General features: G+C 37.4%; 2 protein-coding genes across 9 annotated transcripts in view; one reads left to right on the forward strand and one right to left on the reverse strand.

Annotated features, from left to right (window-relative positions):
- Positions 1 to 27720, forward strand: part of ELP4 (elongator acetyltransferase complex subunit 4) — a 319054-nt gene that overhangs the window by 288718 nt on the left and 2616 nt on the right. Inside the window, exon 10 of one of the 2 annotated variants that reach the window (XM_075567332.1) lies at positions 5662 to 6157. The exons of the other annotated variant lie outside the window; for it this stretch is intronic. Coding sequence (XP_075423447.1) covers positions 5662 to 5790 — 129 coding nt within the window. The 3' untranslated portion in view covers positions 5791 to 6157. Of the gene's footprint in view, positions 1 to 5661; positions 6158 to 27720 lie in introns of those variants that run through there. 2 annotated transcript variants of the gene reach the window in all.
- On the reverse strand, positions 1359 to 27447 carry PAX6 (paired box 6). Of its 7 annotated transcripts, XM_075567327.1 has the most exons (13): positions 26884 to 27447; positions 23593 to 23665; positions 23313 to 23367; positions 19882 to 20012; positions 19243 to 19284; positions 18936 to 19151; positions 17808 to 17973; positions 10726 to 10884; positions 8773 to 8855; positions 8342 to 8492; positions 8123 to 8238; positions 3980 to 4127; positions 1359 to 3553 (listed from the first exon to the last, which is right to left on the reverse strand). In XM_075567327.1, exons 3-13 carry the CDS (start codon positions 23320 to 23322, stop codon positions 3468 to 3470), a joined length of 1308 nt encoding a protein of 435 aa, XP_075423442.1. In that variant the 5' UTR covers positions 23323 to 23367; positions 23593 to 23665; positions 26884 to 27447; the 3' UTR covers positions 1359 to 3467. The 7 variants fall into 7 exon arrangements, with proteins under 7 accessions (XP_075423442.1, XP_075423444.1, XP_075423443.1 ...); XM_075567329.1 differs by lacking the exon at positions 3980 to 4127 and having other exon boundaries at positions 26884 to 27443; XM_075567328.1 differs by lacking the exon at positions 19243 to 19284 and having other exon boundaries at positions 26884 to 27429.

Raw genomic sequence — 27720 nt, forward strand, 5'->3', positions numbered from 1 at the left:
GGGCTTCAGCGTATTTGTCTTCATTAGGTCAAGAAAAACATATACTATTTGGCATAAGCCTATGTGGAGGGTAGATGTGTGTTCATAAGGATGCTCAGTATCTCTTTGTACAGTACACGTATTATCCGGGGAAATGATTCATTTTACTCATTGTGATCCAGTGGTTAAAGGGTCCTAGTTCTGCAACAGCTGTTTACCATTGAAAATAATATATATATATATATATATATATATATATATATATATATATAATTTTTTTTTTTTTTTTTTTTTGGAAGCAGTGGTTAGAGGGACTAAACTTTACATGTGCCACACTATGGAAAAAAGAAACGGTGGTGCTGTCATTTCTTATGGAACCGATATATATTTTTGTGCCCACGTTTGCAAACCCAGCTATTATTCTGCAGTCATGGCCAGGTGCAGCTATGTCAAGTGTGGACGCTTATATACTATTCCAATAAAAAATATCACACTACAGATACTTTTTTTCAGAATAAAACAAGGAAATAATAGGCATATTAGTATTATGTTGCCAGCTATGTTACATTCAATGTGAGTCATTTATGAATATCGCTGGATAAAAATGAAGATATTTGCATATATTTGATGTAGCACTGTGTCATACTGTCTTTACGCACACTTTGTGCAAACTTATTTATACAAACCACATAATTATGAGGCAAATGATGTCATTTTAGCATCTGCTAGGAGGTTACTGCCTCCTATAACATATAACTGCAGAGAGATTTCATTTGAGATGCAAATTTTAAACACAGATCTAAACTATACATTACAATTCTGCTTTCCCATCGCTTTGGTCCTATTTGCAGTCTGAAAATAAGTGTAATGTAAATAGTTAAACTTATAAGTTATGGGAGAGATTCTTAAAGGAGCAATCAAAGCAATATCCTACATATGTGTTTTTTTATGTTTTTTGAATAAAACCGTTCTGTAGTATTAGATAATACTTACTACCTTTTTTTATTTAAAATATCAACTCTTAATGCCATTTTCAATGAGTTTAAATATACTGATAATCCTTTGATTTCTATAGCAGGTTTTAGCCCACCTCCCCAGCAGTGCGAGATCTTTGTAGCACTTTCCAGTTTGTGATAATTTGTTGCCAATATTCCCAGCAGTTTGAGCTGCAAGCTGTAACAATATATACTGTTACCTTGGTAACATAAGAATACATTGTAGCTGCTGAGTTACACTGACTGAAGGATTGGTTGAAACTGAAAGGCGGACATTTATTGAACCCTAGTTTGCAGGATTTTGATGGTTGGGTTACAGAAGAACAAATTGATCAGCAGTTTAGGTAATTCATTTTCAATAAAGGTCATCAAAGGCTGCATATATTAAAACAAAAAAAGATTTTTTTATTATTATTTTGCGTTTAAGCTGTTTGGATTGCCTCTTTAATTTATATTGAGTAACTCTTTCATTTCAACACTGTTTGTTCCAGATCAACATAAGAGAAATGACTATAATTGGAAATACCAAGCATTACAAATTAATTCACATATAGTGAAATTAAATCCTTCATGAAAAAAAAAGTGCATGTAACTTTATAGCACAGGGGGGGGGGGGGCTCAACTCCAGCTCTCAACCCCCACCCCCCAGTAGGTCAGGTTCTGAAGATATCCCTGCTTCAGCACAGGTGGTTCAGAGGCAAAGTCTTTATGAATTGTGGGGATCTGCACCATGATACAATGGCAGCTGTTTAACACTACTTCATCATTTTCTCACTTACATCCCATCTCTAGCTCGTTTTTCCAAGTAATCATATCGAACATTCTGATTTAATATAGAACCCTATTTGACAAAACCTTGCATCAGATGGATAATATTATTTATTTTTCACTGGTGTGACTTGTTTTTTTTGCCCTTGGTGCCAATTGACTTATCTTTATATAGCCCTGTTTGACATCAACAACTGCGGGGGAGATAACCCCTTCAGTGCCACAGGCCACTTAGTAATTAAAAATAAAAAATAAAAAGTTACAGAGCGAATGATGTGGAAAGTTAATGTAACCGGTGCTACTGTTAGACTCAAATAATATAATAATGAAACAAAAAGATGTTGATTTCTCGGAGAAGCACAGCAGAGCAGCCGCAGTTCCAACATATATTGGGCATGATTCATTATCTTTGGCTTCCATTGAGAAATATTAGTGCGCAAATAAGTGGCTACAAACAGGGCATGGGTGCTGGGTGCTGGGTGCTGAGACCCTTCACAAAGAAAGGGAACTAGTATGATACTTGGCAGTTTGAGTTGGAAATCTATAAGAGCAGATATCTTTCAGGTGCCCTAATTTATTTCAAAAATAAATTACAATTTAAACAAAACGGAGTTAATGTCCAAAATGGTAACAAAATGTTGAACGCCACGCTAGCATGTTAAAATGAAATAGTATAATACAGGAGATACAAAGGCTTTGGCATGGTTTTTACAATCAACAATGGTTAATTTTGATATGTCGTTTGTGAACAACTTGAAAAACACTTAAGTTGAAAACTCTTGCAAGCACTTTTAATTGGGTTAAGGAAGGATTTCTAAATGCACAAGAATGATTGGACTGTGAACATTTTGTACAAGTCTATCTAGGAACAATAAAACGTTTTTGCTGACACCCCCCTTCCCCCCCAAAAAAAGAAACGCATGATGCATGAAAATGTGTATAAAACATCTATACAATATCCTTGTCAAATATAAATGAAATTACCTTTATTATAGAAATCGTTCTGGGAGATTTCTAGGGAAGACAAAAACTTACATTTCGACATAAAACAAACTGGATTATATCGAAGACACAATCTACCTTTTTTTTATTTATTTATTTTTTATCTACCAAACTTTTCTCTTCACTTTTTCTTTTTTTTTTTTTTTAATTTTTTTAATTGTTTTTTTTTTTTTTACCTTTTTTGTTTTGCAAATTAACGTCAATCTTTGGGGACACCAAGGGATATCGTGGCTAGTGCGTACTGGTTCCAGTTTGGACTCTATGCAAAGGGGGGATGATACAAACCGGAACATCAGTCCATGTGAGAACAAAAGCGGTAGAAGGATTCGATATATCTTGATAAAACTCTTAAATTTGTGGCAGAATGGGTTGATCATCGCTTCTTAAAAAACAAACAAACAAAAAAAAAACTGTTTCATGACCAACGCAGAAGAAAGATCCAATCCAGTCCAGTCCATGTTGTTCTGTTCATCTTAACATACAAATGCCCATTTACAAATAGTACATCAAATGGATAAAAGTTTGGATACCAAAATGAAGATTTGTTCCAACTGATATAACGTCTTGAATGTGCAAATAAATGTCCACGATGAAGCCTTTCCAAGCGTTGTGAGTATCAGGGCACAGTTGCTGTGCAGAAGGTACCAGTCAATTCTTCTTTATAAAATACTGCTGAACATCCAACTATTTTCCATAAAGTCATTGTTTAAATTAACTCGGCCTTTACTGTAGTCTTGGCCAGTATTGAGACATGTCAGGTTCACTGCCGGGTACTTGTACTGGGACTGACACTCCAGGGGAAATGAGACCTACACAAAAAAGAAAAAAACAACACAACAGAAATGTAGATGATCGTTTTGTGCTACACAACTCAGCATCCCACATTGGTCTTTGCACTGTGCAGTGTACAACTCATGCACTCTGTAGCTGTTTTTATTTAGCTGATTGGAACTATTCCATTATTAAACTTCTAGGTGCATGGCTGTTTTTGAGCATGCTGTTATGGTACTGGGAGTAATATGACGTGTGACATTGTGATGGCTTTATTTCTGAATAGATTTGTAGATAGTGTGTAACACATGTACAAACATTGCATGACATTGGCATATGTGTTCATGTGAAAATTCCATCCAGATGCGGAAATGTATGGGGGGGAGGGGGAGTGAGGAGGAGGGGGGGGGGGGGATGTGGCAGATGTTGGGGGGGGGGGGGGGGCAAAATAATGTAATGCCTACCTGTAGAAGTGGTACCAGGTGGGCCCATTGTCTGGCTGTTCATGTGTGTCTGCATGTGTGGGGGGGTGTATGTATCATAACTTCGCCCATTCACTGATGGACTAGTGGGCAGCATGCATGAGTAGGAGGTCTGGATGGGTACGGGGGGCTGTAAGAAGAGAGAAAAGTAATATTACTACTGAGTGATATTTGTGATTTTAAACACAACCACTTCTATCCAATGTCTACCGATTGGAACTAAGAGTAAGAAAGACGTGTTTGTGTGTGGAATGAGGGGTTTTATTCTCACTGACCTATTTCTGTTATTAGTAACCATGTAGCAACTATTTTTGTTTGTTTAGTTTTTTGTTTTTTTTGTTTTTAAATTCCATGTACCTGCAAAGTTTTTAAAATACAATAAGGATCTTAGTTGTTGTAACTTCCGAAATTCCTGCAAACAAATTGTTTTTCGTTGTGGTTCCTAAACAAAATCATTAAATGTAAAAACACAAATAAATGAATTAATAAAAAGCATCAATGTAGGACCACTTGTTTAATGATAATTAAGCTAGACATACATGCTGTCTGTTACATATAAATATGCTGTGGATCGCTGGGACACAACCTTTTTCAACACTCATTGTATCAGTAGATACCGTGTGTATAATTAAGGTGGGTTTAAGGAGGAATCTGGAATACCTATTACCTTTATTGATAGAAGAAATAGGTTAAGGTCTGTAAACCATAGATAATAGCCTCTACTGATGATAATGATATAATTGTCCATCTTTTTTATGATAAACTATTATATATATATATATATATATATATATATATATATATATATATATATATATATATATATACACACATACATATATATATATATATATATATATATATATATATATATATATATATATAAATAAAACAACATGTGTAGTGGCACTCCGCTAAGAATGGTATGTTGCCCGGATGCATAAACTGCAAATGATTAGAAATATAAGAAAGTGATAGCAGACACTTATGCAGGTCTAATGCAAAAATATCAAAAGTTTAATGCAAAAAAAAAAAAGACCTTTCTGCATTAAACTTTTACTATTTTTTCCTTATCACTTTCCTTTGTGTATGTATGTGTGTATGTATGTGTGTGTGTATGTATGTATGTATGTATGTATGTATGTATATCAAATATAAAGATCACTTGTGAGCACATTCACATGTCTTAGACAGGTCTGCAACCCTGCCTTTCACCATTATCACCTAACATTCAGTGCTTCCACTGCAGCAAGGGATTCTGGGAAATGACATGCAAATGAGCACACCGTGTCACCTTTTGCCTGAAATCCATTTTTACTTTTTACATGGAACCCTTATAAGCTAATGCTCACTGTTACGAATCTGCTCACAAGTGATCTTTTTATATGCTATATGCTATATGGTGTAGGTTTCTTGTCGCCTTTTTCTCCCAACATAACTTACAATGTGTACATTTGTACCGTGTTAGCCGAACAAAATAATCAAAACCGAATAGACAATACCATTCTGTGGCTAACTAAATGCTTTTATTTGTACCAGCTTTCGAGATACACTGATCTCTTCTTCCGGCGCTGTTACAAGGGATAAAGCAATAAAGGGTTTTACTTAAAAACAGTGCATCCTGGAATGTATCTGACTGACGCCTATCCCTCTCCCCTGTGCAGTATGCCTACGCAAGATCGCCAGGGAACTACAACCCATTCTCCAGGAAGATACAAGACTGCAACAGGTCTTCCCTGAAACACCCTTATTATCATACAGACAACCTCATAATCTCAAGAAAATTATGGTGAGGAGTAAAGTATTCAACAGTACAACTGAATGCGGGACAAGACCATGCCAGTACGCAAGATGCAAAACCTGCGCAATGCTCCACACAGCGGGCACAATACAAATACCACACAGGAATCTGGAGTACAAAATCAGAGGAAGGTTCACCTGTTCCTCCAGCAATGTTGTGTACCTCATCATGTGCATGAAATGCTCAGGGGGCTGCTACTATATAGGTGAGACAGGACAGGGGCTAAACAAGAGAATGAACCTGCATGCCACAGCATCACACGCAGAACAAGAGACAGTCCTGTCAGTGAATATGTTGTGACTCTTCTATAGGATGAACGATCTGAAGGTGGCCATACTCAAAGGTAATCTTAGAACACAGAAAGAGAGATGGTTGCATGAATACAAATGTATGCACCTGTTCAGGACACTTAGCGGTGGCTTAAACAGAGACCACAGCTTCATGAGTCACTACCCTGGCACAAGAGAACTCTCTTCCCATGAGTGTTACAGGCCATGTCTATACATACTGCGCTATATGAATGCACACACAGCTGTCTCTTACATATACATATGTACAATGTAATTCTATCCCTATATACAGTACCAATAGGGACTACATAGTATCTACACACATTATTGGTAATGCAACACCCTCTTACATTTCCACACCTACCCAAACCATTGGTATACACTCCCACACACACCTTTTGTAAAGCACTGAATACACTGTGGGCACTTTATAAATTAATATTTACACACATACACACACATTCTTACATCACTAACATTCAGGGACCATTTAACACCTTAACTCATACATCGCATACAGCACAGTTGGGAGGGATAGGTTTCAGTCAGATACATTCAGAGATGCACTGTTTTTAAGTAAAACCCTTGCTTGCTTTATCCATTGTAATACCGCATTTCATTCGCCACAGAACAGTATAGTGTGTGTGTGTGTGTGTGTGTGTGTGTGTGTGTGTGTGTGTGTGTGTGTGTGTGTGTGTGTGTGTGTGTGTGTGTGTGTGTGTATATATATGATATGAGAAAAATAGCAAGAAGTCCCAAATAATAGCACTCTAGTATACCAAGTAAATATACAAATACAAATGTTATTGATTAAGCTGTCACAGAACAAAGAATACAAAAGAAAGCATGGAATAATTAAAATCAGGCATGGATCCCCTGTACAGTACGTAAAATAAAGCTATCATCCTCTAACAATCAAATCAAGATGGATATGATGTCTCAAAATGAAGAAGTGTGTACCCTTGGGTGTGTCATACAAGGGGAAGCTAAGTGCTGCAGAAGTGGGCTATAATAAGGAGAAAATAGCTCTAACCAAGTAAACAGATCATGATATCCAATGCTCAATCCAAGGGAGTCATACACAATGGTCCCTGGAAAGTGAAGTACATATGTATTGTACCTCTCCCAGTTGAAGGCATCTGGCCGAAACGCATAGGAGTGGGTGCTGTAGGCAGGATCCCCTGGTTTGTCCCCTCTTAGGGACACGTAATTATGTTTTGAGCCATTGCTCTTTGCTTCCTCTATGGTATTATGTGTTTTGATGTTTAGGTGACATGTGATTTAGGGAATACAGTTTTGGAGTGTGCCTTTCCAAGTTTTTATCCTTTGCTCTAATTATTGTACATATGTACTTCACTTTCCAGGGACCATTGTGTATGACTCCCTTGGATTGAGCATTGGATATCATGATCTGCGTACTTGGTTAGAGCTATTTTCTCCTTATTATAGCCCACTTCTGCAGCACTTAGCTTCCCCTTGTATGACATACCCAAGGGTACACACTTCTGCATTTTGAGACATCATGTCCATCTTGATTTGATTGTTAGAGGATGATAGCTTTATTTTACGTACAGGGGATCCATGCCTGATTTGAATTAATCCATGCTTTCTTTTATATTCTTTGTTCTGTGACAGCTTAATCAATAACATTTGTATTTGTATATTTACTTGGTATACTTGAGTGCTATTATTTGGGGTTTCTTGCTCTTTTTCTCATATCATACAATTTGGCCCTTGTAGCACCACTGACTTGCTATTAAGCATTTATTGAAGTCGGTATTTAGTAACCTATATATATCTTGTGGATGCGGGGTCCGCTCTTTCTCTTAGCATATGTATATATATATATATTTATATATAGTTTTTGTTGAATAGGGGTGGATGTATCTATAACTGGTGCCAATAATAAAATAGTAGTTTATTGTGAGCTAGATGGATTATTTTAAGTTTAACATACAAATCAGCTTCAGTTAAAACAAGGGATTCACACTTGGCTATATGTAAATATAGCCATGTTAGTAACTCCGTACTTACTTGCATAGGCAGGTTGTTACCCATTGTAAAGCTTGGCATGGGTGGCAGGGCACTGTAGGAGTTTGTTAGTGCTGTGTCTGGCCTGCCCAACATTGAACCTGATGTGAACGAGGAAACTGCATAAGCGAGAGAGAGGAACACACAATAATTAGAAACACTGCCAATTATTAACATGACATGTACTCATCCGGTGGGCTGGCTGGAATCTGTGTGACCCACCTGGGGTTGTTGGTTGTGGAATTGGTTGGTAGACACTGGTACTGAAACTACTGCTAATGGGAATGTGGCTGGGTGTGTTGCTGGCTTGTCTTCTCTGGTTCCTTAGCTTTTCTTCCCTTCTCCACTTTGCCCTTCGATTAGAAAACCATACCTATGGGGCAACAACACGTAAAACATGGTCAAGGTGTTCCATGACATGGTTCTATTTACATGAATTTGAATGATGGTGTAATGAGAAGAGAGTCAGAGGTGACTATGCAACAAACATGTCCCCCCTTCCATCACAGAATGAGGGCACCTAGAAATAGAGCTGGGAGACAATGTTCGTAGGGTCTACATCTCACACCCAGATGAATGTTATGCTTGGAAATAAATGGAATGCAGTCTCCAGTGAGGTCAAACATCTTATTTAATTACATAGTAACAGTTACCTGTATTCTTGCTTCGGGTAAGTCTATTTTGGCAGCTAATCTTTCTCTGGCAAACACATCGGGATAATGGGTTCGTTCAAATTCTGCAAGAATACAAATGAACACGTGAGTTTAAAAAAAAAAGACTTTACTTTATCTGTGCTGTAAAACCTGTGAAATCACAGTCACCTATGCAGTGCCATGTATAAGCTCCCCGACTGGACTGGACTTGCTAAATATTAACGTTGACTTTACCAATGAAAGTGAAAATTATTTAAACCAGGGGTGTGTGAGTAGAATAGTAAAAAGATCAAGCAATTGGGAAAATGTTTATCTTTTCCAATCTTTCTTTGTATGTGACCTTAGGTGTTTATTTCTACGAGACACTTATAGCATATCTCCTTCTATAGGAGGATACATGTTATCTTAGCTATGTTACATTCTATCATACCTTTCTATAGGGGGATACATGTTATCTTAGCTATGTTACATTCTATCATACCTTTCTATAGGGGGATACATGTTATCTTAGCTATGTTACATTCTATCATATCATTCTATAGGAGGATACATATTATCTTAGCTATGTTCAGTGGTTGACAAATCACCAAAAAATCTACTCGCCACACAAAAAAAAATCTACTCGCCACCTAGTACCAAACGTGTGCTGCTTGGGCCAATATTTACTCGCCCGGGAGTTAAATCCACTTGCCCGGGGCGAGCAAATGTATAGGTTTGTCGAACACTGGCTATGTTACATTCTCTCATACCTTTCTATAGGAGGATACATTATATCATACCTTTCTATAGGAGGATAAATGTTATCTTCGCTATGTTACATTCTATCATACCTTTCTATAGGAGGATAAATGTTATATTAGCTATGTTACATTCTATCATACCTTTCTATAGGGGGATACATGTTATCTTAGCTATGTTACATTCTATCATACCTTTCTATAGGAGGATACATGTTATCTTAGCTATGTTACATTCTATCATACCATTCTATAGGGGGATACATGATATCTTAGCTATGTTACATTCTATCATACCATTCTATAGGAGGATACATGTTATCTTAGCTATGTTACATTCTATCATACCTTTCTATAGGAGGATACATGTTATCTTAGCTATGTTACGTTCTATCATACCATTCTCTAGGGGGATACATGTTATCTTAGCTATGTTACATTCTATCATACCATTCTATAGGGGGATACATGTTATCTTAGCTATGTTAAATTCTACCATTACCTTTCTATAGGAGGATAAATGTTATCTTCGCTATGTTACATTCTATCATACCTTTCTATAGGAGGATACATGTTATCTTAGCTATGTTACATTCTATCATACCTTTCTATATGAGGATACATGTTATCTTAGCTATGTTACGTTCTATCATACCTTTCTATATGAGGATACATGTTATCTTAGCTATGTTACGTTCTATCATACATTTCTATATGAGGATACATGCTATCTTAGCTATGTTACATTCTATCATACCTTTCTATAGGGGGATACATCTTATCTTAGCTATGTTACATTCTATCATACCATTCTATAGGGGGATACATGTTATCTTAGCTATGTTACATTCTATCATACCTTTCTATATGAGGATACATGTTATCTTAGCTATGTTACATTCTATCATACCATTCTATAGGGGGATACATGTTATCTTAGCTATGTTACGTTCTATCATACCATTCTATAGGGGGATACATGTTATCTTAGCTATGTTACGTTCTATCATACCATTCTATAGGGGGATACATGTTATCTTAGCTATGTTACGTTCTATCATACCATTCTATAGGGGGATACATGTTATCTTAGCTATGTTACATTCTATCATACCATTCTATAGGGGGATACATGTTATCTTAGCTATGTTACATTCTATCATACCATTCTATAGGGGGATACATGTTATCTTAGCTATGTTACGTTCTATCATACCTTTCTCTAGGGCCTCTATTTGTTCCTGGGTGAATGATGTCCTGTTTCTTTGTAGTTTTCTTTTTAGCTGAAGCCTCATTTGAGCCTCATCTGAGTCTTCCCCATTGGAGCTGATGGAGTTGGTATTCTCTGCTCCACCTTCTTGCTGCTGACAACCTTCTGCAATGAAACACACAGGATCAGCTGTATACATCCAACTTTTCACTGATCAATACACTAATAGCAGACACTGTTGTATTATAAAAGTTATTCATGTGAACAAACTAAAGATAGAGATGATTCCTCTTAATGGTAAGGAGATGTTACGTGCACAGGTAACTGGAAATGGTATAGACGCTGCTACTGGTTTAAAATGGTTAAATTCTGTTCCCCAGATTATCTATAATCAACCATTCTAATAAATTAAATGTTGATAGGTTTGCATAAAATGCTATTAAGAAATCAATCCAAGCTTGTAATCTTCAAAAGAAATATTTATCAAGTTTTTTTTTGCATTCCACACAGTCAATTTCATTTTAAAGGTTCTGAATTTAGAAGTGCTTGCATTGTTCTCTAGTTTTATTCAACTATTGTATGAGTGCGCATCGCCTTGACACCTATTACTGCGCACATCTGTAATTATATCATCACCAAGAACAGGCTATAATTGCTGAAAATTGAATTTTATATTTAGATAAAAGGACTGTCCATTCTTTGTAATATGTTGCACCAGAAAAAGTACGATTTCTTTTAAAATGTTAACATGTAATTTGGAATGAAATTATAACGATTTCAGTAACTAACTAAACATGTATCACAACTCGAAAATATGTTTCATGAGTTGTCTGTCTAGAAGTTTTCCTTATTGCGTCTTTATTCATTTGATTTGATGTGATTCCACTTAAAATGGTGGTTTTAGCTTATTTGCTAATATGTAAAAATTATATGTACATTTACCGAATAATTAGTTTATATATGTGTGTGTGTGTGTGTGTGTGTGTGTGTGTGTGTGTGTGTGTGTGTGTGTGTCTATAGATGTGTATAGACACACACACACACACACATATATATATATATATACACGTGTTTTGTTTCCTTAAAACTACACTTTATACTGAGTTATAAATAGAAAAGGATTAGTAGAAGTACTGAGGATTTTTTTTTTTAAACCAGATTTGCAAAAAAAAAAAAAAAAAAAGTTTTGGTCTCTTTTCTTCAAAGAATCTGTACTGTTCTGTAATTAAATATTGTGGGAATTCACTTCAGAGCAATATCCTTTATAATCGGCGAGCACAATAGCCCCGCCTTCAAAGGGTTAAGAGACTTGTGACAGAATGTGGTGGGATCTTTTCAAACACTTTGAAATGTTTTAAAACCCCAAGATTCCCTTCCATTTAAATACTTGGATTCATCTACAGTGGACACCATATGGACGTTTGTAGATCCATTGAGATGACCACCAACACTTGAATAGAAGGGAGCTGCTTTTCACAATGACACAATGCCAGCAGAGTAAGGGAAACTATTAAACACTTGGGGCAGGAGGGTTGGCAAACTTTCGTGGGCAGAATTTTGAGGACACAATCAGAGCAAAGAACAAAAGGATTCTCTTGAGCCTTGCAGTGCTCTACATTGTATCACAAGGGCTCCAGTCAACAGACTTTTCAGAGAAGTATGTTAACCTTTATGCATTAGCATCATTAATCACTGTCCCCTGGGCTGGACTACTCAAAGCTATATAGGATTTTTACTTTCTATAGGAGCAGAGGAAGAAGAAGAAGAGAAAAAAACACCTCAACATGTCAATGGGACAACTCCATACGCTGAGGCTATTTACTCAGCAGCAGAAAGAAGGAAAACTACTTAGATAAGATTAGATAAGCTTCAACTCACATATTAGCACACAAGTGTCTTTCTATTTACTAATCAAATGTGATGTGTGACTTTTTAAGTGTTTTGGTAGTAAGAGCTGGAGTGTGTTTATTTGCTGGTGTTTGGTTTTGTTAGTGAGGCTGTGTGTGTACTCATGAGTTAATACTGATGTAACATCACCCACCCAGTCTGGGAAACAGGTGTACAGTATAATGTTTTCCACTTGCCAACAAAGTCACATTAGCTAATTATTTTTATAGGGCCACATTTTCTCTTGCCCCTAACCACAGCATCCTTTCCAATCAACTAAGAATGTATCAATTTTACCTATCTATACACTGATAATAACAATAAAAATTATTAGTAGTGTATGTATGTATGTATGTATGTATGTATGCATCTATGTATGTATGTATGTATAAGGCTTGTGGTAAAGGTGAAACTTTGATGTATTAAAACATTTTTTTTACATCTAAAGTCATGTGAGTGCTCTATAGCTCATCCACTTGATCACGCACGCACGCACGCGCGCGCGCAGTGATATTTCTTTGCAAATACTATATATATATATATACAGTATATATATATATATATATATATATATATATATACACACACACACACACACACACACACACACACACACACACACACACACACACACACATTAATGTGTATCTGTCTATGATATTCGAGAGAGAATGTGAAATTAAATGATCTATTCAAAGATATTATTTGGGGTTAAACTGCTCTCAATGAATAATTTTAGTAACTGCTGAAAGAAATCTCCCCCTTGCTTAAATGAGTTTAAATTTGTCTTAATGAAATAGAAGTAATAGCTGATCCAAGAGATCAAACCTTGGCAATTTGATTAGCTCCCTTTGCTTCATACTGTTGTTTTGTTACAACAACAAAACAAAAAAGAAAAATCAAATGTGCGAGGTTCTGATATTGAATTACATATAATAAAAAGTGACACACAATTAAGATATCTTCTTTAAGGTCTCTTTAGAATCTCTAAAAGAACTTGTTCAATAGGCCTGTTCCACCTTATAAGACCTAATCCTTAAAAGGGAGAGTGAAAGTTCTCTCCATTATCCTATAGCCAGACCATCTGACGCTGGGAAATAAAATCATTCCTCGGTTTCTTAGTGTCTTATAGTCACTGAGGCGGAAAACAAGCAAAAAAAAAAAAAAGATAGCAAGCCAATCTCGGCACCTTTCAGCTCTGGAGCTGGGATCAAAACACAGTAGCATCTGTTGAAAGAGAAAATGTCTAAATCCTATAGAAGGCTTTAGTCTTATAAGAAAAAAAAAAAGATAAGAAAAAGTGTCTCAGTGATCCTTAAAACCACTAAATCGCTGGAGAATTTCCCCTGGATAGAGATGTCTCTTTTTGTTCTGTCATTCCTTATGGGTCTATTCTTTTATTCACTGTTTCATGGTGTTGCTAATATTGAGACCATATTTTCCCCCCTCTGAGACCCAGTCCTGCCTTATGCTTTCTGAGTAATGGGCTCTTATAATCCAGCAACATATCCGTGCAAGGAAATCACATTACAGGGATCATACATATTCCAAAGGAAATCCAATTTTATTAATTTTACATTTAGGATGTAAATCCTTAAAGAGGCTATTTATGCTGCACTTGAGTTATGAGCGTTACTGCAAAAGCCCTTTATGGCTATTAGGATACACAGTGGAATACACAGTATGTTGGCAATGTATACATTACATTTAAACCCATAAACAATAATATTTCTTGCCCAAATACTTCGAGAGAGAGAGAGAGACTTGTTGAAAATACGAATAAATATAATAATTCGTAGTGTGTAGGAGTGAACTGTGTATATGTATATATTAATTTTATAAAGTAAATTTCTGTATGTGTGTAAGTATATTTTAGATGCGATTAGAGCAGCAATTGTTTACTTTAAAAACAGATAATTCTTCTGCACATTTGCAGTAGACATGGAGGTAGTTCGTTGAAATATATAGAAACGTGTAACTATATTTTGATTGCATTAAAAGTTAGATATATAGGACTGTCCTATTACCAATTTGCCAGGTTATGAACTACTACAAGGTGATAACATGTTTTCCCCTAAAAACTGAATTCCAAGCATTTAACTCATTCCCTCCCAGATGGAGTTGCATGGTATTACGAAGTTATACATTTCCTGACTCTCCTACGGGGCAATTACAGTGATTAATAGCGAATAACGTAAGTGAACAGAAAATGCCTATCTAGACCTGCTTGAAATTAGGAAATATCTCAAAGAAAAATATCAGTTCTGGGAAAATTACATCCCAAATTGGAAAATCACTGAAAGCAGCAAATTCCAGCGTCATGTGGTTTATATACAATTTCAAACATGGATACTAATTTTGTCAAATAAAACCAGAATTAATGATTACAATGTCACAATGTCACAAACCTCAAACATTCTGACAGAAAAAAAAAACTAAATAGTAAAGGAATTACAGCAAAATTGCGAGCCTTTTTTTATTTGAACCCTACGGTGCAGCCGAACTAATCTTATAATGCAGGGGTTCTCAGCATCCAGTCCTCAAGGGCTACCAACAGGCCAGGTTTTCAAGATAACCTTGCTTCAGCACAGGGTTTTTAGATATCCTGAAAACCTGACCTGTTGGTGGCCCTTGAGAACTGGAGTTGAGTACCCCTGCTAAATTTGTGGTGTTCTTACCCTCATTTTGTCGTAAAAAAAATTGCCCCCATAGTGGCTACAGAGGCAGAAATTAATTGATTACACATATGTATGTTATCGAATTCCAGAAACACTAACACAAATCTAAGAGCGATTTCTCGTCCTTCTTGTTCATATATAATACACGTGAAATATATGCTGTTATTTAAATTGCAGATTTTACAATCTCTATGCAATATTGTGACAACAAATAATACTAATAATATGTAACATTTGAATATTAAAAAAAAAATGTAATTGTTTTTTCCTCTCATACCCCAAGGCTTGACGTGAGAGTGACACATTTCAGTGTAAAACACAGAACACTATATAAATATTCCAGGCGAATGCTATGGCTAAAGGCTGCCCAGTGTGTATACTGTATGTGTAACATGTATGTATTGAAACTTTATTATCACCCCAACAGAGAAAATGTGCAATATATATATATATATATATATATATATATATATATATATATATATATATATGTATGTATGTATGTATGTATGTATGTATGTATGTATGTATGTATGTATGTATGTATATGTGTGTGTGTGTTTGTCAGAGAAAAATCTGGCACTTGCAGGGCTTTAACAAAAGTGAAACCAGTTTATTCAATGGTCGAAGTTCAGCTTCAACCTAGAGAAAGGTTCTAGGTTGAAGCGAAACGTTAACAATTAAATAAACTGGTTTCATTTGTTTTTTTTAAAGCCCTGCGAGTGCCTGATTATTCTCTGACACACACTGACACACACACACACACACACACACACACACACACACACACACACACACACACACACACACACACACACACACACACACACACACACACACACACACACACACACACACACACACACACACACACACTATCTCTCTCCTGGGTGCAAAGAAAACGAAATGAAACAAGCAAAGAAAAAATAAGCCCGCACAGGACTTCCCAAAAATACAAAAGATTTATATTATATATTATTTATATATATTTAAATGTTCTTCTCTGTGTTCAGTAGATTTATGGCATGTTAACAATTTTTTTTGTTTAAATAATCAAACCAGCTTATATAGTGTTGCTATTATGTGCTTACAAATATGTATTATGCTAAAAGAAAAGAGAAAACTGCGTTTCACAAAGCAGCACATATAGAGAATTGACATTTTCAGCTCCCACAAAGTGGAAACCATATAATGTGGGTTATTCGCAGAGTCGGTTCCCCTGCTGCCCACCCTGCCCTGTCCTGCATTTCTGTGATGGTCACTAATGTTCTGGAGATGAAGAAGTGACACACGAGAGAGGGGGACCCGTCAGGAGTGGGTGCAGATCAGACAGAGAGCTGCCCCAGTCCCACTGCTGGTCTTGGGGCCCTTCTTATATTGTTTTCTTCTCTTAAAAAACTGACATGTCTAATTGGCAAGTGGAGACATATCGTGTCCAGGGGTCTCCTGTGAAACATTTCTACAGCTGTCTCCTTCAACTAGACGCTTATTCATGTCGCCTTAATGAGAAACAAAACGTTCTCTAGTAATGAGCAATTACATAGCGACAGAATTGTTCCCATAACAAATTCTTGCGTGTGACAGAAACATCCTTTGTAGCAGATATTGGGCATACTGTTTCTGATTTCTTGTAGATGAGGAAACCAACAAGCAGGTTGTTTTAGGATCACCTACTCTCAAGGAATGACCCTGGGCACAGGGGCAGGTTACAGTCTAAACAGAGAAGGTATTCAGGAGGAAGCCATCCAAGCCTGTAATAATAACAACCCCTTGCCTGCTCTCATTGTGCCATTGTCATTTGTATAACAAACACATATTTAAAGATAAATATTTCCAGCCAGGCTGAGAACTCTTCTGAACAAACAGTATTTCTATAGCCCATCTCTGGCCAAACAGCTGCTGAATAAACGACCATGTCCCAGTAACTGCACAACAGCCACTGCCCCAGTCACCATACTGCTTACTATCACCTGGCTCACACCACATTATATCACCAAGCCAACGTCCATAGTTCTGCTATATATATATATATATACACGCACACACCAAACTAAATACATAAATATGTACACGATATATATATATATATATATATATATATATATATATATATATATATATATATATATATATCAACTGCTCTTGAGAAAGGGAATCGTTGTCAATAAATTTCACATTTTTTGCATATAGGAGTGCCTGTCCCTATACACACACACACACACACACACACACACACACACACACACACACACACACACACACACACACACACACACACACACACACACACACACACACACACACACACACACACACACACACACACACACTAATGTATATACTTATATCATCAACCTAGTCAAACGTATCTGCACAGCAATGCATCACAGTATTATATCTACATCCCAGCATATGCTTCGCGTTCACCGTATATCACGGCATATCACGATATAGTAACCCGCGCATACATGAGCAGACCCTCACTCCCCCACACCCATTTGAGTCAGGCCCCCGTGTATTTACCCTGTGTCGGTTGGCCTGGCACTGATGTGCCCGGGTACCACCCGGGCCGGGTCCCCCAAGTCCCTGTCTGCCCGTTCAGCATCCTTAGCTTGTCATACATGCCATCTGCACCCATCTGTTGCTTCTCGCTAGCCAGGTTGCGAAGTACTCTGTTTATTGATGATACCTGGAAGAGAGACCCCAGCCCAGTCAGTTCTATCTGTGCTTTTTCCTTCTCACTGTCACAACACACAGTTACACCCCCAAAACATGGAGAAAACCTGCACATGGGGTCACATTCCCCACTCACAAACCCCCTTCACACATTCATGGACTCTAAATATTAATATCACACCATTTTTTTGTTATCAATTGTTTGTACCATTTAAAATTAAAGAGAGGGGAAAAAAATTCGGTGCCTGAATATTACATAGTTATATAGTAGTTATATAGTAGTTACATAGTAATGTTACATATAGTTACATGGTATATAAGGTTGAAAAAAGACATATGTCCATCAAGTTCAACCTATGCTAAATTTAGACGACAGATACTTTATCCTATATTTGTATTTACAGTATATTGATCCAGAGGAAGGCAAACAAAAAACCCCAGTGACACATCATCCAATGATATCCCATAAGGGGGGGAAATAAATTCCTTCCTGACTCCAAACCTTTTATGTAATATTAAATAGCAGGCTAGGTAATATGATGTATGGTATCATTGTTCAGCAATGCTTTGGCATGTACTATCAGGTATTCCTAGTGTTCCCATCATACTAAACTCCCTTCTCCTTCCCTGCTGGGCTTTTAATCAGATGAAGATCCCCAATTCCTAATAATAAATATATATATATATATATATATATATATATATATATATATATATACATATATACACACATACACACACACACACACACACACACACACACACACACACACACACACACACACACACACACACACACACACACACACACACACACACACACACACACACACACACACACACACACACACACACATACACACACATATATATATTTCAAGAAATACAATCGCACTGCATACAGAAGCACAGTATATTTCTCAAGGATCAAGCAATGACTATAAGAGAGAAAATAGGGTTTCACGTGGAACTTACACTGGGGATGTTATCGTTGGTACAGACACCCTCAGACAGCAACCTGTCTCGAATTTCCCACGCAAAGATGGATGGACACTCTCTCTTATACTGCGCTATTTTGCTTACAACCTCCGGAGTAGCCACCCTTGGCTTGCTACCCCCGATTGCTCTGGGTCTGATGGATCCAGTCTCGTAATACCTCCCCAAAATCTTACTCACACATCCGTTTGACACCTGGATAGAGAGAATGACAACAAATCACATTATTAATAATTTCAAGACAGAGATAAAATTAAAAGTATGCATTAAACAATGACAAGCTTACGTTTTGACTGTCCAGCACTTGGACTTTTGCATCTGCATGGGTCTATAATACAAAAATATACCTTAAATGGTATGAGAACTTATGTTTTTCTTAAAATTACATTTTGTGGCCCTACAAACGATATATAAAATACTCGAAAAAAAAATACATTTAGAGGAAAATATATATGTTTTTTTTTGGTATTCAAAGATGCCTGCATCTGTACTGGAATTATACAAGCTACAGCTGATGTGCACTGCCCTTGTGTGTGTGAGTCATTCCATGGTGCAGGAAGAAAGTTTAACCATACAGATAATATATGAGCCAACCCATATAGAAATCTGCTTCCAGGCACAAACATAGAAAAAAAAGTACAATCAAATGCAAACTAGTTTGGGCAAATAAATAACGAATATATAATGCAACTGAAAATAACTACAATTAACTAGCGAATGGCAAACTATTGTTAATATAATACACATATATACAAAGATGGCATGTTTAAATATCTACGTGTGCGATGTTTTAAGCAGATGAATGCTATATTAATAAGCTGGACCGATATTTATTTTGGTAGTGGGTGTAAAGTATAGTAACAGATGGATAGCGCGTTACAAGCAATGCCTGGAGAAGCAGTTGGGAGGCAAGCAGCCTTTTCACCTGCAGGATCCTGGAGATGTCGCAGGGTCGGGCGCCGCTGTGTGCCAGCTCCACTATTTTCTGTCTGGTTGAATCTGGTAGGGGTCTCCCGTTAACAAACACACCACCGAGTTGATTCACTCCGCTATGACCTAAGGGGGAAATAAAAGCACAGTAACAATGGCATTCCTCGTCTACCTGCAGGGGTGGCACCCTCACCCAAATGACCACATGCACCTTTGATACACACTTGCAAAAAGAGAGAGAGGGGGAAAACACACCCTACTTAACACACAGGAGCACCTTGTGGTGTGAGCCTCAGAGCTGCTGCAGCTCAGAGACCTGGCTCTTCTACCAGAATATACCCAACAGCTGAACAATATCCATCAAACGGTTTCCTGTGCGCAATTCTGCGCTGAAAACCTACAGGTCTGCTCCACTCACCCGGTGAATCTTAATAGTCCATCGGTGTGTAAGACACTGATTTGAACAACTATATTCTACAAACACACGGAACTAACTAAAGAAATGAATGAAATAATAATGCACATTTTCTGAATATGAAAAGTAGCCAACTGTACCACTCAAGGAAATCCAGCTGACATGTTCTGCCTCAAATTACGCACATCAGATGCAGGCACATGGGATAGGATGGGTTGTGCTAACATTGAGTGCAATAACGAGGGAGCTCAGCTTTCTGCCCATAGAAAATAGACGCAAATCACCAAGAAATGACTTTGTAGAGGGTTTTTTTTTTTTTTAAACTTTGCACCTCTTGAAAATCTACTTCTACTCTACTTGAAATGTCTCATAAATACCATCAGCTTCTTCTTGGGACATTTCTTTGTGATTTCATTCCTTTTTTTTTGCAAAACCGGTGGACGAGATATTAGCAGTGAGTTCATTAAAATCCCCAACCTGATGCGCCGGGGCTTAGACAAAGCCTCCCTGGAGAAGAAGACCTCCTTCTACTTCTCTGCTTCCCCTCTGCTTGGAGACTCCTGATAAATTGACTCCAGGAGCCCAGGCTCCTTAGTAATAAATAAGCTCCAAATATAGAAGAGGGGGAAAATATGATGAGCCTCTCTGACATTTGTCTTTAAAATAAACCTAGCTGCACGTCAAGTTTGAGCTTAATTTCTGGAAATAGGCGGAAGTCACCCCGGATCATGCATGGGAGGCTAATTGCAAAGATCATTTGAAGTACTTGTGGCAGGCATGTCACTTTATGACAGTGTTCTGCTTCGGAAAATTGCATCGTCAGGACAAACAGTGGAATGATAAAACGACCCTTTCTGTCCGGATTTAGATATCACTCAGACTAGATTCCAGGCTACTTCTTTTTTCCTCCAAGGAAAAGCCACATTTTAAAAGGTAGCCACAGGGTCTGTGTGGACACAACCAAGAGCGCCACTCACTGCTCACTGGATTCAGAGTGACACTCCTTTTTTATTATTATTATTATTATTATTATTATTATTTAATGCTGACACCCCACACAGCAACGTGCGTTTCTCTCACATACACTCCATGTTCCTTTAAAACAGAATTCTTATTATAACCTGGGACTGGTTTACTCCCCAATAAGAACTTCAACAGTACGATCTAATACAACAAAATAACGCCTATTATTATAATTATCGTGAGTATTATAAGGTCCCACTGAAAGAATCGTGCATTAGACAAGTCCGTCATTGCGCCATTATTGCCTCTCACTTCTGCATGAGTTTCTCATCTCCTATAGGAATGGTATTTTCATTTTGCACAGACCATTTATCAACGTGAAAAAAATGACATTGACGAAAGCAAAACTAAAGTTTCAGTTAAAAGGTTAAGCCTTAATCATGATATAATTTCCCAGGGGAGCGTTGGAGATCAGGCCCAGTGGCAATGATCATCCGCCTTGTATTCTATTGCTAGTCATCTAATAGAAAAACATATGGTGTCAATTTGGACGCTCCGAATCATGTACACCCAGGAGTTATTAACATGAAGCCTGAAGAGCCTGTTGCGACCTTCAAAAGGACCAAAAGGCTCCCCAGAATAATACCTCTGCTAGGTTTGCAGAAGGGAGCGTACCTAGCAAAAGCATTTAGGTGAAAGCGCTTAGAAGCCCAAATCAGCCTGGCTCTAGCGACGTATATTCCCTGTAAAATGATTGCAGGGACCAAAGAAATCTGGGCTTCTCCAAAGCCTACACCAACTGGCCATTTTAATCAGAGATTGTGCATGAAATATACCAATTAACTCTTAAAAGCCCCTGAAACGCGTTTCTCTCCCTCTCTCCCCACTTTCACTATCAGCAGTGCCACATCAGTGACTGTACTACATTACTAAGACAACATTAATATTTAACATGTTTCTACGGAAAGGCCATCGAAATATGGCTGATCTATGCAAAGATTCGTCTTAAAGAGGAAATTCGTTTTTTTTTTTCCATTGGTCTTTAGAGGCGGAAAGTCGCTACATCCAAAAGTACACAAGAGCGTAAAAATGCAATATACTGTTCAAGGAATGGTTTCATTTTTATTATAACGCACTTGGGTTGCAAATCTTGAAACAGTACCCGCAAAACATATAGCTAAACAATGCCCTGATTATATTTTTTTGTAATATACGAATTAAGGAATAGGGGTAATATCCATGCTGACAAATAACTGGGATGTTGGCCAAAACTTTACAGTAAAAAAAAACAAACAAACAAAAAAAAACCGCTGCCGTTTATCTGCTTTGAAATAAATAGTTTAGGTTTTGTTTTCAGAGTGACAAAAAAAAAATATCCCTAACACACATTTATAGTTTTCAATGTAATTTTCTTCCTTATTTAATACATTGTAATGCGATGAACAACAGGCATACCTAGCATACCACATAGCACAAATAACATTTATTTATAGAAATCCTTATGTGAAAATGTACTAACCATAGGATCATATTCTGCATTAGTACAGTTTCCAAATACCAAAGGCGGCGAATGGTGCGTGAGAATACAAATCAGATATTACATAACAGATAATTACACTTACATCTTGCTTCATGGTCAAGAAAAAAACATGCCAAATATATTTACCACAACTGATTGAAAATGTACTGTGCTGTACAAGCTCATTTTAAAAGGAGATTAAGCTTTAAAAAGCAACATTCCCTATGAATGCAAACATACACTACCAACAATAATAGCAAACTATCCGAAATAAACATTTTCCTCCACAAAACAATAAAACTCACAACCCTTCAGCTATTAAAACCTTGTGAGCTATGGTAAAAACATGGGAAAGAATGGGGGGCAAAAAAAAATCAAATCATTTAACAGCACTGAGCTCTATAACTTAGGTCATAAAATAAATCACCATGCTGTTTCTATTAATGCTCCTCACATCTAGAAAGAAGTGACACCATTTCATTGAAATGATCCTGATTTATATCTGAGTGATTTAAGGAGAATTACTTACTGTTCTGCATGTTGAAGAGTTGCAGCTGAATCCCACGTGGCTGGTTTAAGGTATCCTATTAATAAATAACACATTTTCCAATTAATTAGGGGAATACTTGTAAAAGCACCCCCACGGGTATATGCATATATTATTCTTCCATGTTTTTTTTTTTAGTTTTTTTTTTTTTTTTTTTTTACAGCGTTTGAAATAATGTGAGTGCTAAAGCGATCCTAAGGTGGGAAGTGTGTTATTTATGTGCGGTCAGTTCATACAATAACAGACATGTTTTAAAACTTGCCTGCGATTTGTGACTCTCTTCTCCAATGATAAATCCACTCCAGCATCTGCTGGTTATTGTTACAGATCTCCCTCTAGAACAAACACAAAGTATATTAGAGTTGCTAATGGTGAGAATGAATATACATCGAATCTTCCCATATAAACCTGAGATAACACCTTAAATCCCATTACTTTAATGACCCCCACAAATATTTCCCCAGGCAACGTATTTTCTTTTTTTTTTTTTTTTTTTTTTTTTGCAGATGACCCCAAATTAGAAACTCCAGGACCGCACCAATAATATAATATCACAATAGCAACATGTCTGACGATTTAAATATTGTGTTGCAAAATATTTTTGAAGAGCAAAACAATCACCATAGTCACCGGAGTTCTCACTACTAATTGGATATTTAATTGGGGTATACAGATATGGAACTTAAAAAGTTGAACGAGCTGAAAAGGTTTGGATGTAAGTTTCTTTCTATAGGTTGTTTTCTAAAGTCACTGCTTGCCCCTAACTTTTTTTTCGGTCTTTAGCTCTACCCTTTTGCACTGTATATTGACACACGCTGTCTACTCGCTTCAGTGCCTTAAAAAGTTAAAACAGGAGGGGGTTGGAGCAGTTAAACAAAGCCAACAGAATGTGGACAATGGTTTCTATTCTGCTTCTCTACCCAAACCAGAGTAAAAAAACCCAGTCTTCCTAACCAGCAACACAGCTTCCATCTAAACTGCCCAACACCCCAAGTTACAAAGACCCCCGAAACAGTCTCTCTCTCTTTATTAGCCACTGCCCTGACCCAAAGTCTTCTGCAGCCAGTGTGTGTGTGTGTGTGTGTGTGTGTGTGTGTGTGTGTGTGTTTTTTTAGACCCTTTCCAGAATATAGTAAAGTAATTTCTTGTTATAAATATCTAGAGGTAATTGTGTTACTGGTGTGAGTTGTAAAGGGTTGTAAAAAAAGATACAACAGCTCAGTGGGGAGCTCAATTGGGAAGAGACAATTGCAATAAAGGAACCATTGAACAGGTTTGGAGGAAGAAAAAAAAAAGAGGAGGTAAAAAATAATGAAATAGTCGCAGCCTTCATTTTCTCCCCTTTTTACCTAAAATAGCCATTCTGTTTCTTTTATGGCAGCAATGAATATTAATTTTCCCGTCCAACATATGAGGCAGAATTCAAAGAGATTGGCGTTTTCCCTATTCAGAGATTTCTATATCACAATTTGCTAAATCGTTTTGGTAATCTCACATCGATAAAAAATAAGGCTCAAACTAGCACTTCTCCCAGCATGCAGGCACAGGGTGGTAAATATTTACTGCAAATGGTTAACTGCCTGATTATCAACATAACAAGTCACACAGTAATTCAAAGGAGAACAACATTAGCATTTTCATTTTTTCATCATTATAATATTTCTTCCCCTCCCACCACTGTTGGGACATTTATAATTTGTTTGGTACACTCGTTTATGTCCATGTCTTGGGCACAAAACAAATCACTTTCTGTGTATTCTCCAGCAGGGTATAGTACACAACATAAAATGTTTATTCATGCAGAACACTCTGAAAGGAGCCTAAAAAGTTCTAAAACCTTCAGACATCACTAATCTCGTTTATAACAAAATACTTAATCCAGTTTGTACATGAAACGTACAGTTTGCAAAGTGACTGAATTCTGACTGCTTTAAAACATTAAGTGACCCCTGAATTCATTAAAAAAATAAAAAATAAACAGTCACCCGCATGCAAAGATTTAGAAACCATCATAAAAGGTTAGAAATGATGTGTACATGTATTTTAGTTGCTTAGTTATCAGACAGTCCCTGACGGGTATCTTAATTTTTAGTTTGTTTTTGTTCTCCTTAGTTAATTATAAACTATTTTATTCGGCCTGTAAAACACCCTCATAAAAGGCCAGGCCCAATATTCAAATCTCTTGCATAATATGACACATGTTTCATTTTGTTTAGAATTTATTTACACGGCATTCAGGGAAAATAAACACTTCTGTAACAACGTTTAATATCTACATGTAACAGAAGGTAGACACATTGCGTGGGACAGGACTGAATGCAGAAGGCACTAATTATAACATCTAAAAGCTGCACAATATTCTGTACACATACAAGGCTACACAACTCAGCGATGAGATATTTCACAGTTCAGTTTGCGCTTTGTTTTACTTTAACAATCGTGAATATGTTTTGCTGATCTGGTGAAGATTTGTGGAGCCTTTTTATTTCACCCTTTTATAAACCAACCCTCCATTGCCGAAATTATGAAGTGAACTTTAAAATATATAGTTATGCAGGCACATGTTAAACTTCCCATGCTCCCTGTTTGCTGTGCAAAATAAAACTACTTTCTGTATATTTAGCAGCGGGGGGGTTGTTAGCTCACAGAAGGCTGTATATATAGCTACACATTTCTTTAGTATATAAACATACCTAAATATATTTCGCTTACAATGTACAAGTCGGTGTCTTACTTTAATAAAAACCAACATAAATAATAGAATTTGCTGACAGGGTCAATATTATAATTTTCTCAGATAATACAAACGGTGAGGGAGGGATGCAGAAGAGTGCCTGGCTGTTCTGTAAGGGTTATTAGTCGGTGCTGGGGACGTGTTGTAGTCTGGATGTCAGTGGCACATTTAGGTTGAGTTCGGATGTATAATTCAATCTGACATTTTTCTCCCATTGAGTCACTGTTTCTTCTACCAAGAAGGTTGAATAGGCTCGGCCTGATGTTATTTCCATCCCTTAACAAGCGCCCTGACTGCATAAAATACTGAGTGGGAATCAAATACTGAGTGGGAATCAAATACTAAGTGGGAATACAAGTCCTGGGTTTTGGTTATTGACCTGGCAGCCAGTGAAGGAGGAAGCCAGACTCCAAATCTCCCCGCCTGGACTCCAAACAGCAGCAGTGCTTCTCACACAGCACAATCCTCTCCAAATCAACCCCATCAGCCACACTAGGCACCGAGGATCAGGAGGCAGCAGGGCTGGTCATTCACAACATAATGGTCAACATCACTGAACATCAAGACATAGTTCTACATTAACACGAAGCACTAACCCTTTGTGTTAACCAATATGTGTATTGGAATCTACTTGCTACCCAGCTCCTTGGCAAATCCACAGTGAATCATAGTGAATCATAGTGAATCAGCATCACCAATCAACCAAAAGTTTTCTGTTCACTGCCACACATTCACATCCCTGCTTAGCATGGCAGCCAGACAGGGAGGTGCACATAGTGAGAGGAAAGGTGAAAATGGCATAAATATGAGCAGACTCACCTGCATGAGGCATCCTGCTCCGTTGAATAGTTTATGAGAGCACTGATTTGAAGGGAGATTGCTTTATGGGTTACCAGTAAAACAGTTTCTCCCCCTGATCTGCTGCGGTGTGGAATTCTGAGAAGGAGACAGAGATTGACAATAAAACGTGCTGTCAGAGGCTGCAGAAGGAGAGATAAGGAGTGTGATGGGGAGTACAGAGCGACAGAGCACACCTATGCTGATTGGTGATGGTTCAAGTGCATTAATGTATGTGTGCCTGGCTCCCTGTGCCTCGCCTCCACTGCTTTTCACTGGCCCATTAGCAAAGCCTGACCTCTGTCATCATCCTCCAGCAAAACACTTCCTCCTGTTCCCTAACCAGAGCGGGAAATGAGGCTGAGCCTGGGCTCCCTTTTCAAACCCACTAATCACCCTACACATGCAAATGCTCTGCTCTCTCTAAACACAAAATATTGCTTTATGCAAAGCCAAGCCAGTGCCTCCCCAGCTGCCTATTGGATGCTCGGTCCCAATGGATGGCTCCATTGGCCCATGTGTTTGAATATGAATACAGTTGATGTTTTCAGTGCAGATAGATATTTGGGGATTTCCTGGACCATTTCTGCCTGTGAGTGTTACCCACACACACAATGTTTGAAGCAGGTTTATCCTTTTTTGTTTTCATTTTATGGATTATGTTTGGATTATCTCATTTGACATCACTCTTTCACCCCCATCACATCTTGCATTGGCTCTGACAGGACCTTATATTTATGGGGGTGGGGGGTGGGGGGGGGATGGGGCTGTGTTGTCTTGAACTTTGGTAACATCCGAAGAAGGATCCTCCTGTGTTAA

This window comes from Ascaphus truei, chromosome 12, assembly GCF_040206685.1.
Source record: "Ascaphus truei isolate aAscTru1 chromosome 12, aAscTru1.hap1, whole genome shotgun sequence".
Lineage (NCBI taxonomy): Eukaryota > Metazoa > Chordata > Amphibia > Anura > Ascaphidae > Ascaphus > Ascaphus truei.

Coding starts and splice junctions, on each gene's coding strand:
- PAX6 (XM_075567323.1), bottom strand. CDS start 20,953: ATGTCAGAGAGGCTCATCATATTTTCCCCCTCTTCTATATTTGGAGCT. Junction 19,285..19,881: donor ACATCTCCAGGATCCTGCAG/GTGAAAAGGCTG, acceptor TTTGTATTATAG/ACCCATGCAGATGCAAAAGT. Junction 3,554..3,979: donor ACCTGGTACCACTTCTACAG/GTAGGCATTACA, acceptor TTTTTTGTGTAG/GTCTCATTTCCCCTGGAGTG.